The following is a 13,317-nucleotide window of genomic DNA, read 5'->3' on the forward strand; positions in this document are numbered from 1 at the left end:
AAGTGTTGGATTGAGAAGATGATACAGATCTCCTACCCTTTGTTTAACTTGGTAGAGCCAGTTTGGTGTAGTGGTTAAGTGTGCAGACTCTTATCTGGGAGAACCAGGTTTGATTCCCCACTCCTCCACTTGCACCTGCTGGAATGGCCTTGGGTCAGCCATAGCTCTGGCAGAGGTTGTCCTTGAAAGGGCAGCTGCTGTGAGAGCCCTCTCCAGCCCCACCCACCTCACAGGGTGTCTGTTGTGAGGGGAGAAGACATAGGAGATTGTAAGCCGCTCTGAGTCTCTGATTCAGGGAGAAGGGCGGGATATAAATCTGCAATTCTTCTTCTTCTTCTTCTACATAACCAGTTTGGATGACTCTCCCCACTGAAGGAGAACAAAACATTGGACTTACCTGAAAGTTTCTTCTCTTTAGTGGAGCAAAGTCATCCGATTTCTCCCAGCACTAAATAAATAAATTCTTACATACATACATCTTAATAAGGATGTCATCTTGGGAGGTGAGCTTTTTGATGACTGGAAGGGCAGCCTTGCTGTGTTCCTGGAGAGTCATATGAAATTTGCGTAGCCCTGCCTGGAGCGAGAGGAGGCGTGACCTAACCAGTTTGGATAAGTTTGCCCAATGAATAAAAGAAACCTTCAGATAAGTCTGATGTTTCATTCTCATACTGTAGACCAGGGGTGGCCAAACTTGCTTAACATAAGAGCCACAGAATAAACATCAGATGTTTGAGAGCCACAAGACAGCAACATCAGAGAAGGAAGGAAGGAAATAGATGGGGAGGTGGAGGTGGAAAGAAAGCAACTTTAAATGCATTCTCTAAGCTGTCAGCTGACTTGGCTTGAAGAAATGATTTAAATAGAGAAATACTTTCTCCAAGCTGGCCAATAGGGCAGTAGGGGTTTGGAGAGCCACACAATATGTGTGAAAGAGCCACATGTGACTCCTGAGCTGCAGTTTGACCATCCCTGCTATAGACCCTTTAAGTCTGTGTATTTTGGCATTTGTGGTTCTCCTGGTATATTCAGTGTGTTTAGTTGTAGCCCATTGTAGACCACAGAGACCCAACAAATCCTCTCCTGAGAGTTGAGAGGAGAGGCAAGTATTAGACAAACTGATGTTTGCACACAAACTGATCAGTTACGTTTTGTAGACAAACTGGTTTGTACAACAAATTCTGGTTGATCATTTTGTTTTCTGAATGGAGCCATAGCCTCAGATAGTCCAAAGTAGTAAAGGAAACAACACAACATTTGAGTAACATACACAGACTTCTTTCTGATCTACCATTCTGATTACTTAAATTAAGGAACTCACTCTCTGTGTAAACTTGGTTCAGAGATAGGAAAGCTAACATAAATATTACTTGGTGTTGATTTCAGCATAATTAACACATTTGTGAGTCATTAATAGCAATATGATGCATACAGATTTCTACCAGTTTTTGGTAATCCTTTCTTAAATTGACATGAACATTTTGAAGTACAGAAATTATTTTCAGCATCCCTGTACACTTCTAATTATAACAATGCTTTGTACAGGAAATTGCCTGCTGGGCCTTCTCTATGCAAAACCTGTAATACAATGTAGAGTATTTGCCTATCCATAGGGCAAAATAAGAAAGCTTAATTGTTAGCAGGAAGTCCTGATTGTTTCTGTTCTTTGCAAATGAATAATACTCATATGAGCCTGATACATCTCTGGAGTAATCCACTAGTCATAAAGAGGTTATCTTTCATAAAGGCTGTTGGGAACTAAGCATATAAATGTCAAGTCCATCAGTGGAAGAACAGCAGTGTCCAAAATACTACAGAGAAGCATTTCTTTGAGCAATTAACTTGACTTTAACTGCTTGTGAGAAAATATGTAAAACCTATGGAAAATGACATTATCCCTTTTGTCTTTACATTGTGAGAATGAATGGTCTTTGGTTAAATGATTGATTAAGGCTTAAACCTTGGACTATATTCTCACATTTGGTCTGGGAACACTTTCTTAGAATTTATAGGTAAAGGTGAAGGTAGTCCTCTGTGCAAGCACCAGTCGTTTCCAACTCTGAGGTGACATCACATCATAATGTTTTCACGGCAATTTTTATGGGGTGGTTTGCCATTGCCTTCCCCAGTCATCTACACTTTCCACCCAGCAAGCTGGGTACTCATTTTACCAACCTCAGAAGGATGGAAAGCTGAGTGAACCTTGAGCCAGCTACCTGGATTCAGCTTCCAATGGGATCGAACTCAGGTCGTGAACAGAGAGCTCAGACTGCAGTACTGCAGCTTTACCACTCTGCGCCACAGGGCTTATTAGAAGTTATACATGACACTTTAATTCTCTGTTCCAGATATAGGATGTTGTCTTGACCCTAATTAAAGAGAGAACTTTCATTTCAAGGTTACATCTGGATACCGTATCTGCATAGTTTCTCATACAAAGTCTAATATAATTGTATTTTGACTTCAGTAGTATCTGGTGTACAATACATATCTGAGCTAGCCTAAGAAAGAAAATAGTACTTTGATAGCACTTTCTAGCACTTGACAGAAACACTTGAAAATGAAAATGGACATCTCCTTTCCTGGCCAGTTATTCTTCCAGGTCAACAAAACTCTTATTTGTGGAGGGAAAACAGGTGGGCGAGGAGAAATCACTGAACATAGGAGAGGCGTTTTGGGAACCGCATTGTATCTGGCAATTCAAATGACTGAATTTCTTCCATCATTTCAAACTGGAGATTATGGGAATTGAAGTTTTTGTTGATTCATGACACACAAAGCTTTGTTGCTTTGTAATAGGGAGAACTGATGATGAGGCTATCTAGCAGCAAAATGGAATGCAGAGGTGATCCCTCTTTTGAGTCAGTTTCAAATTTGAAGGGGATATGATGTGAATTTATCAGTTATCAAATACAGTAAGCATTAACACCTCTGAAAGTAGTCATGGATGCTGATTGACTTTGCATACTGCAGTCTGAGTACTGCAAACCATAATAACAGATACAATTGGATAAACATTGAAAATACATTGTCTAGTTAGATTTATTGCTGTTTATATCTGGGATATGGCTGAATTATTTGAATGAAGGAAGTGTAGTATAGCTCTGTTAGAAGCAGGCTGTATATGTGAAGTACAATCCATATAGATAGATCCCAGTAGGCAGCTGTGTTGGTCTGAAGCAATAGAACAAAGCAGTAGACAAGTTCACCTTTAAGACCAACTATGTTTTATTCAGAATGTAAGCTTTCGTATGCTCTTAAGCAGACTTCATCAGACAAAATGGGAATGGCAAGCAGCAATTCTTAATATAAGTGGGCAATGAGTTGGTATGTAGAATCATGGGAATGTTTTTAGCCGATTAAAAGAATCACAAATGGGGATCTGTTTGTTAGTGTTAGAACAAAGCAGGGCTGAAACAACACTGGAGGGTGCTAAAAAGCAGACTGCTGTTGTAGGTGTGAAGTGCTATAAATCTAGGTAACATTACATACGCTAAACCAACTCTCACTGAGTATAGCTGTGCATCCACAGTGTGCCAATGTATTTCTCTTTTAGAACAGTGTATCATAATAATGTTTTTTGTGTTGACATGCTCAAATGAGGGATGTGGGCTGGTTCGTCTCATTACATACACTAACCCACCTTCCACTATACTTTAATGCACCCTGTTTTTCTAATGGCTAGCTTATACGTATTTCTCTTTTAGAACAGTGTATCAGAATATTTGTGTTTTTTTGGTTTTTTGTATTGACATACTCAAATGGGGGATATTGGCTGTTTGTCTTATTGCATATACTAACTCATCCTCCACTGTATTTTAATGTTTTCCTTTTTTTCTAATGGCAAACTATAATGGAAGTTATAACCTCTTGAGAAACCATGCCCTCTATTTAAACTAACAAAGCCAGAATGTTACCTAGATTTATGGCACTTCATATCTACAACAGCAGTCTGCTTTTTATCACCCTCCAGTGTTGTTTCAGCCCTGCTTTGTTCTAACACTAACAAACACAGATCCCCATTTGTGATTCTTTTAATCTGCTAAAAACATTCCCATGATTCTACATACCAGCTCACTGCCCACTTATATTAAGAACTGATGCTTGCCATTCCCATTTTGTCTGATGAAGTCTGCTTAAGAGCATATGAAAGTTTACATTCTGAATAAAACTTAGTTGGTCTTAAAGGTGCATTTGTCTACTGCTTTGTACAATCCATATGTTACAGTACATGTCCAAAGTTTGGTGAATGTTGATAATCCCAGACAAATTCAGTGAATGTTAACAACCACTTGTTATGATGCACGAGCCAGTGTATGTTAACATCTGATTCATAACATTCCTCTAGGATTGTCAGCATTCATATGTGATTGGTGGTATTCACCACATTTCAGATTTCACACTGTGACCTTCATATACTCAGTAGTTATATTTTGGAGGACTCAATGTAAAACAAGGGAATTAGCTTTAATCTTTTTTTTTTTATCTGTAACTATAGGCAGAATTAGACATGATGGCAGATCTGTGTCCCACCCCTCCTACCTTGCCACTTTTAGTTTGAAATTCTGCACATACAACACACTCACCCTCTGCTTAAAAGCTGTATTTCAAGATGTAGATCTGCTCCAGTTACATCGAGATCTGTCCTGTCTCCTTGATGTGAACCTTTGTGCTGATTCTGATTAGATGGATTACATCAGATGGATTAATATATTTAAAGAATATATCTGCCAAGAAGTAGTGAGTACAGAGATTAACTTATCTAGCTCTCTTTGGCAACTTTCTCAATGATGTCATGAAATATTGCCCTGAAATAGTTTTCATTTGTTTATACTAGGCATGATTGGAGCCAGTGTGAGAGGATATAACTTGCCTTGTGAAAACCAGCCAATTACTTCCCGAATTGCTGTGATATGTGGGACATCTTCATGCCACATGGGGGTAAGTTGAGGGCAGAATCCTGCTACTAGTCATTGAACTGATGAGAAAACTGACCTTTGAAGCTCCTCTTTTAATTTCCTTACCTTTGTCTCTTTATGTGTGTCTATCCTGTGTATTATGATGGCAACTCTATCATTACCCTGAGATATTAATTATATATCATCATGCATTTGCTATCAAGAGGCATCTTTAATAGTTGCAGAAATCAATACTGGGGGGAATGGCACAAAATGTAAAAGCAAATGATTCTACTGTGACTTCAGCTGGACAGTGTGAAATTGGAGCCAGGCTCCGGCTTTGAGTAACCTATGATGAGCTTTGTCACTAATGTATAACTGAGTACTTGGTGTCTTTAGAAAAGCCCCCTGGACCACCTTCTCGCTCAATCAATATAAATCCATCTTGTTCTGAAAGCTGTAATGATCTATCGAATTATGAGATGCATTGTGGCTCTAAAAGAGCCCAGATAAGCAATTTTTACTTTGTTAATTTTTCTCACTGAATTAGGGGGGGGGAAGCTTTTTCCTGAGATTGCAATTAAAGTTTAGTGTCTCTTTTTAAAATTTATGCCTTTTTAAAATGCAAAGACCTGAAAGCATTCAGTTTAATGACTATCCTTTTCTACCATCTTTGTTTCATTTAAAACTTATTAACTTTCTTAAATGTAGACTGAATCATAATAAGTACATAATACTGAAATGTAGACTGAATTCATAAGTACATGCAGCAATACAGAGACTTTTCTTTTCAGAAACTGTCATGTTTTTCTTTTGTTTACATTTTTTCTTACCAATGATGAGACCTGTATCTTTATAAGAAGAAAGTCATGCACAAATTGCGCCTTAGGTGATGAACAAGAGACACTTGTCCAGCACAGAACAGTTTAATATTAGTTTTAATATATGTAATCATATGGGCCCTATAAACAAGAACATGCTAATGTGTATTAGCTTTTAGAAAAGGCAAGTGACGGACCTTCAAGGTTTACAGGGGGATCCCTATTCTCCCTACTCATCAATTCCTGCTCTGTCCCTTCCCACCTTCTTGCCTTGCCACTTTCTCCATAGTGTGATTCAACAGTAGATAAACACTGACATTGGGTGTTTTTACATTCAATTTGATCCAGAGTTTTAGACTCTTCAAATTGCTTGCCACTGTTCTGTTTTAATTACCGTATTTTTCGCACCATAAGACGCACTTTTTCCTCCCAAAAAAGTGGGGGGAAAAGTGTGTGCGTCTTATGGAGCGAAGGTACCATACGTACCTTCCTCCGGGGGGGGGGGGTGATCCGCTGCCTCTGTCCCGGCGCTTCCTGCCCCTGCCTGCCTGGCTCCAGCTCTGACGCTTACAGCAAGTGCCAGGATCGCTCCCTCCGCCCTCCGATCCCAGCGCTTGCTTTAAGCATCAGCGCTGAAGCCAGGCAGGCAAGCAAGGAGAAAGCACGCCGCCCCCTCCACAGCCAGCGCTTGCGAAGCGCTGGGTTTGCGGAGGGGGTGGGTGCTTCCTCTGTCCCTGTCTGCCTGGCTTCAGCTTCTGCTGATAGCAAGGCAGCCAAGCCTCTGATCCCAGCCCTTGCTATCAGCAGAAGCTGAAGCCAGGCACAGAGGAATCACCCTCCCCTCCGCAAACACAGCGCTTGGCGAAGCGCTGCGTTTGCGGAGGGTGTGTGTGTGTGCTTCCTCTGTCCCTGTCTGCCTGGCTTCAGCTTCTGCTGATAGCAAGGGCTGGATTCGGAGGCATCCAAGCCTCCGATCCCATCCCTTGCTATCAGCAGAAGCTGAAGCCAGGCACAGAGGAATCACCCCCCCCTCCGCAAATGCAGCACTTCGCTTCGCTTGGCGAAGCGCTGCGTTTGCGGAGGGGGGGTGCTTCCTCTGTCCCTGTCTGCCAGGCTTCAGCTTCTGCTGATAGCAAGGGCTGGGTTCGGAGGCAGCCAAGCCTCCAATCCCAGTCCTTGCTATCAGCAGAAGCTGAAGCCAGGCACAGAGGAATCACCCCCCCTTGCAAACGCAGTGCTTGGCGAAGCGCTGTGTTTGCGGAGGGGGGGTGTTTCCTCTGTCCCTCTCTGCCTGGCTTCAGCTTCTGCTGATAGCAAGGGCTGGGTTCGGAGGCAGCCAAGCCTCCGATCCCAGCCCTTGCTATCAGCAGAAGCTGAAGCCAGGCACAGAGGAATCACCCCCCCTCCGCAAACCCAGTGCTTCGCGAGCGCCGGCTGTGGAGGGGGTGGCGTGCTTCCTCCGTGCCTGCCTGGCTCCAGCTCTGATGCTTAAAGCAAGCGCTGGGATCGGAGGGCGGAGGGAGTGATCCTGGCGCTTGCTGTAAACGTCAGAGCTGGAGCCAGGCAGGCATGGAGGAAGCACGCTGCCCCCTCCACAGCCGGCGCTCATGAAGCGCTGGGTTTGTGGTGGGGGCAACGTGGAGCGATCCCAGTGCTTGCTGGAAGAAGCTGGAGCCAGGCAGGCAGGCGCGGGAGAAGCGCCGGGATTGGAGGCAGAGGCAGCGGATTGCCCCCCAGGAGGAAGGTGCGTCCTATGGTCCGGAGCGCCTTATGGACTGGTATTTTCCTTTTACATTTATGCTTTTCAATTTTGGGGGGTGGAGAGGTCTGATCAGAGGGCAGCCAGAATACCTGTGCTTAGTTAAATGTATACGATTGCTTAGAAATCGTGTCAAAGCTGCAAAAACAATACAAATTTAAATCACTGGATGAGGCAAGCAATGATATGTAAAAATTTCAAGTGCTGTCAGTTCTCATGCAAATTACTGCACCTTGTGGTGGCTTTTGGAGGAGTCTTTTAAAATGCAGGAAAACTTTTACAAGTTTGAAATGCCTATAGAGAAAAGACCAGACCAAAACTAGTCTTGTGAAAAATGCTTTTGTGGCGTGGTCGAAACCCATCTCACTGAAACAAATGTAAATGCCTTGGGAAGCAACAATGCGAAAGAGTTATGGGGACGTTATGTAATGTAAAAGTTCAGTTTACAATGCAGAGATAGTCGCAGACTGCCAGTGTAAAAACACCCATTGTCTCCCACTCCTGCTTCTTTCCAGCCCATCCATCTCTCTGGACACCTGTATCATAACTGTCTCTGTGGCTCATGCAGTGATGGTGGGAATTGGTGGTTCCTACTCTTCTGCCTGCCTGCTTGTGGGAGCGTCTGCCAGGCATGACCCTCTGTCTACTGTCTCTCTCACAAAAAGGTGGATGAAGCAGGCCAACAAAGGTGTGTGTTCTGCATAAGCACAGACCATGCTCCTCTGTTAGCAGGGAATTTAATTCCAACTCTATTTTTTAACTTTTTGTAGAAAGATCTCTTTCTCTGTACATGGCTTTGATCCACAGATTTAAGAATCTGCAGTCAGGGCCATGTGAATCTGTGATAAATTGTACCTCTTTTAAAAGCCTTGAAGTACTGTACAAACAGAGTAAAGTTATTGGAATTGTTAATTCTTCACAGAGCAAGAAAGCTTTGAGTGACAGGCTGCGCTGAACATTTAGAGCGCATGGAGACTCCCATTCAGGCCAAGGAAAAGAAAAGATCTTCTACAGAGAGATGATTCCCTTCCCACTTGAACAAGGAGAGTTATCTCTGAAGAATACAGAGATATTTGGTACTATTGCCAGTTCTAAGTTCAGAAATACCTGGAGATTTGAGAATGGCACTTGAGAGAGGGGGATTTAGGGAGGAAGGGACCTTGGTAGGCAGTGCCGGATTTAGGACAAATGAGGCCCTGTGCTAATTAAGTTATGAGGCCCCTTACTTGGGCCCTGAAGGAGGTAGGCCCAGCATGCCTACACAGGCAGTTCAGCATACATGCTCAGAAAATTTAGGAGTAGTTAAAATATTACATGTTACCTGATCAATAATTATTTTCAACAAGTTTTAGGCAAATTTTTGAATTATCAGGGCTCAGCCTCATGGAATGTTTTTTTGGGAGTTTTATGACTAAATTCAGGTCTAGACTGTATGGGCTGTAGGTGAGATATGTACATTACAACAAACTTGAAAGCTATTATATATTAATCAAAGCCCCAACCCACCCAACACTGTCTTACACAGGTCACATGATGAAATAGTCAAACTTGATGAAAAGAGAACAGACAGGACAGTCATTATAGACATGTAATTAAATCTAAACATTATGTAACATTTTAACCTTTGAAGATTGACAAAATTTTTAATCTTAAACTTCACTGAAAATAATCTTAAATCATACAGTGATGATTGATGAAGAGGTTTATTGTTTACATCAAACAGTCAGATAATCAAATTGCCATGTTTCTGTATTACCCTGTTAAGGCTATTTACACATTTACGGTAGGTAATTTAATGTCAAAATATCTTCCTTTGTGCTTTCCTGACTGCAAACTCGTCAATGATTTCATCAAAATCAATTAGTCGCAGTTTATCATTCTCTATACAGAGAATACTCAGACCAGATAGCTGCTCTTGTGACATTGTTGAACAAAGATCACTTTTGATCCTTTTCAGCCTGGAAAATGATTTCTCTCCAGAACAGTTAGTTACCATCAAACACAGGAACAATCTGAAAATATTCACATTTGGAAAAGCGCCTGGATTTTCTCCTGTTTTATTATCTGGTACATGTCTTAGTGGCTGAAACTTTCTTTTTGTGAATGAGCCTGTTTGACATATAAGTGGAAAGTCAAGAGTTCATCAAGATTGAGATCAACATCCTTTGGATATTCTTATTCTAGTCTCTTGGCACCATGAAGAATTTGTTCCCTCGTTGCTTGCAGATCAGTTAAAACGAAAAAATTATCAGCAACACTCCTGTACACAGTAGCTTTTCTCTCCAAATTTGAGTGAAGAGCATCAATTATAAGAATAAATGAATGTATCCTAAACTTATCTCTTGGAGGAATTTCATCCAAGGCTTCAGTTGCACTGTCATCATTGTGTTGTCGTTTTCGCACTCTACGCCGTCTTTGGAGAGTTTTGTACTCTACATCAGGTAGAGCAGTTTTTGCTTGCTTCTCAGTTTCATCAAAACTTTCCCATGTGCTGGAAACAAATTGCGGAAGTGAACTGTATAGATTTGCACATGTGGTCAATGAAATCTGTGCGCTTTGAAGGGTATTGCTTACTTTGTGAAACTGATCAAGCAAACCTGTCCATAGAGGAAGCATGAACATAAATTCAAATTCTTCCATTTTCTGCAAAAGATTTTGAGCTTGTCGTCTAATATCACCCTTTTCAGTGTCATCATCATAGATGTGACTGAGTGCTTCAAAAGTGTGTGAATAACTTTCACTGATGGCTGTTGTAGCTCTAGAATGGGCCTCCCATCTTGTGTCAGATAAATGTCGCAAAACTTTTGACTCTTGTGGCAAGAAGTTTTTCAGCACTGCCCACTGTCTTGTAGAGGCAGAGAAAAAGCAACGGAGTTAATTTACCAGGGCAAAGAAATTCACTGCATCCAGGCAAGAGTCAACTGCAGTTCTTCCAACTAGATTTAGGAGAATGTCCAGCACAGGGAATAAATTTTGCAAACGTATTTTTTCTAGAATTTTCTGTTGAATGCCATTATACTTTCCAGCCATGTTAGCTGCATTGTCATATGATTGACCCCTGCATTTACTGAAATCAATTTCAAGTTCATCAAAGAAGTTCAGTATCAGTTCAGCCATTCCTTGACCCGTGTGATTCTTCAGTTCAGTAAATGACAAAAATCGTTCAACTGGTATTCCATCAAGGGGAGAAACATATCTAACAATTACAGTGAGTTGATCAACACTGCAAACATCAGGTGTTGAATCGACTGATACACTAAAATACCCTGCTTCTTTGATATCTTTCACTATTTCTTCAAGAACTTTTTTAGCCATTAGCTGGGTAACTTCTTCACATATGGTCTTGGATAGGTATGATGGATGGCCAGATCCTTTATATCCATACTGGTTTATGTGGAAACGTAAGAAGGGATCAAATTCGGCAAAATTCCAGAAAATTGAGAAAGTTTCCATTTTTTGGAGAGCCGATGGTTTCATCATCTCCTCTAAAAGCCAATCCATGTTCTGCCAACAGACAAATTACTGCCATCACTCATTGAAGTGCATGCCTCCAGTGTTCCTGTTCTGCTTTGATTTGCTCATTAAGCTTTGTTTTAAGCATCTGACCACATTTTCTTGTTAAATAGGTCAACATAGAGCAAGAACAAGTTTGGTTTTTGTAGGTTCTCTTCGAAGTTGTGAAAAGTCCATCCCAGTGTTGACATTCCTAAGGGCCTTTCTCTATCCAGTATGAAATTTCTTCATTGCTCAATGTGGTCCATAAACCTACATCATTCTTGACAATGAAAGCAGTAGAAGAGCAAACACTCGCTTCTGTACACTTGGTGGGGGAAACTAAAGCTTCTGTGTCTGTGCATCTACTGGTATGTGGAGTTACTGACAAATGTTCCTGGGTGGCACTGGTACTTGGATTTACAGAAGGTTCTGGGGTGCCACTGGTACTTGGAATTACTAAAAAATGTTCCTGGGTGCCACTGGTACTAAGTGGTACTGACAAATGTTCCTGGGTGCTAAGTAATGCATCTGAATCTTTTGCATCTGCAGTTGAACTTGTTTGTTTCGGGTATGCAAAGCCAAATGATGTGATTGGCTTTAAATGTTTGATTATATCTTTTTGTTCTTTTTAACGTTTTCGTTTACTTTCACCACTTTTGTATCATCTGCTCTTTGTTAGGATTAAAAAGCTGGAGCAGTAATATCAATTGTCTTGATTCGATTCTGGAAAGAGAGAGAGTTGGTGTTTAATGCCTCATCAGAACCTGTGGGTAATATCAAGGCAAGCTATGGAATGGAAGCTCTAAAGTATGGAAAGTTCTAAAGTATGCAATAATAAAGCTAACTAAAAATTAACCCATAAATAAGTTTAATTATATATGAGTGTGTGTGTGTGTGTATACACACTCAATATATGTAAGTGCAATGCTCACATCTTTGTTTTGTGATACTGTTGGAATTCATAGCTCATCTAAGCAGAGGTCCTGTTCGATTCACGTCACGTGAACAGCGTGTTTTCACCCACTGATGGAATGTACTGTACGCACAACTTTCCAACACACATACATAACTCATTGTACGCTATTGTAATTGGGGTGATCTACTTGAATTTTTCAGATTTAACAAATTTGTGTAGACCACAGGCAAATCCATGTGCATATACAAACGCTGTGTGGACATGCACACACACATACGGAACAGAACACACACACACAAACAGAGAGAGGGAGAGAGAGGAAGATAGAGGAGAGAGGCACACACACACCTGTTCGAGAAAACTGCTCAAAAACTGTTGCTGTCTATGGCGCATAACTGGAAGCGTTCACATGCACACATACTCTCCCTTACCCTAGGCCACAGGAAAACATCACACATGGTGGATTGCATTTATGAACTGAATGCTGCTAGCTGCTAAACTTGAGTTTTTCACCAATACAATATTTTTAACATGTTATATTGTGTAAAATTTTATGCTGAATCGTTCAATGTCTTTTCTGATATTGAGGGACGAGTTTTTCTTGCTAAATACTGCAGTCTGTTTTCCCCATTTGCTATCAAGTTACGCATATGGAACAGCTTTTAAATTCGTTATATCTGAAAAGTTTAAGTAGATCAACCTGATTTTAGGTTACTAATATGTGCAAAAGCTTATTCTGAATCAGTGGAGATATATTTTAATGCATTTCAGCAGGATTTTGAAATTTTTTTGGAAGGAAGATGGGGCCCCTCTGGCCAACGGGGCCCATTGCTTTAGCAAATCCGGCACTGTTGGTAGGGTATAATGTCATGCAGTCCACTTTCTGAAGTAGCTGTTTTATCCAGGAGAAATGGAATAGATATTTTAAGTAACTAAATAAGCAATGCATGTGGTCTGGAGATCAGTTTGAATTCTGGGAGATCTCCAGAGCCCACCTTGAGCCTGGCAATCCTAAAAACTACCTGTAAAGACCTAAATAGTCAGTCAAAACTGGCATTTCAAGAGAAGGAATTTGGGTACTGAAAAGGGGTTACCAACCTTCTTTCTGGGAAAGCAAAAGAATTTGAGAGATACTAAAGAAAGTGTGCTGGAACAAAAGCTTCCCAATGTAAAGTTTCAGGAAGCTGCAAAAAGGCTTAACAAACTCTCATTAACCTGTACATAAGAACTAAAGTCTGTGCAAAAACTGATGTTACCTCAGAAATTTCAATGGGACAGCCAGACTTCTTAGCTAAAGACCTATTACGTGGGCGGTTCAGTCAAGAAGGGAACAGAAAAATGGAGGAAAAATTTTGCCTATGAGGGAAGGAAGGAGAAGGGGCTGTCATGGAATCATTACATATGGCAGGTGAGGAGCCTGCAAGACTT

General features: G+C 41.2%; 1 protein-coding gene across 3 annotated transcripts in view; it reads left to right on the plus strand.

The window, feature by feature from the left end:
- FGGY (FGGY carbohydrate kinase domain containing) overlaps positions 1-13,317 on the plus strand; it is a 346,832-nt gene that overhangs the window by 156,759 nt on the left and 176,756 nt on the right. For 2 of the 3 annotated variants that reach the window (XM_060231899.1, XM_060231898.1), the window contains exon 8: positions 4,838-4,941. In XM_060231899.1, coding sequence (XP_060087882.1) covers positions 4,838-4,941 — 104 coding nt within the window. Of the gene's footprint in view, positions 1-4,498; positions 4,741-4,817; positions 4,942-13,317 lie in introns of those variants that run through there. The other variant, XM_060231900.1, reaches the window with a different exon arrangement.

The sequence above is a fragment of the Heteronotia binoei genome, chromosome 2, assembly GCF_032191835.1.
Source record: "Heteronotia binoei isolate CCM8104 ecotype False Entrance Well chromosome 2, APGP_CSIRO_Hbin_v1, whole genome shotgun sequence".
NCBI classification, from domain to species: domain Eukaryota; kingdom Metazoa; phylum Chordata; class Lepidosauria; order Squamata; family Gekkonidae; genus Heteronotia; species Heteronotia binoei.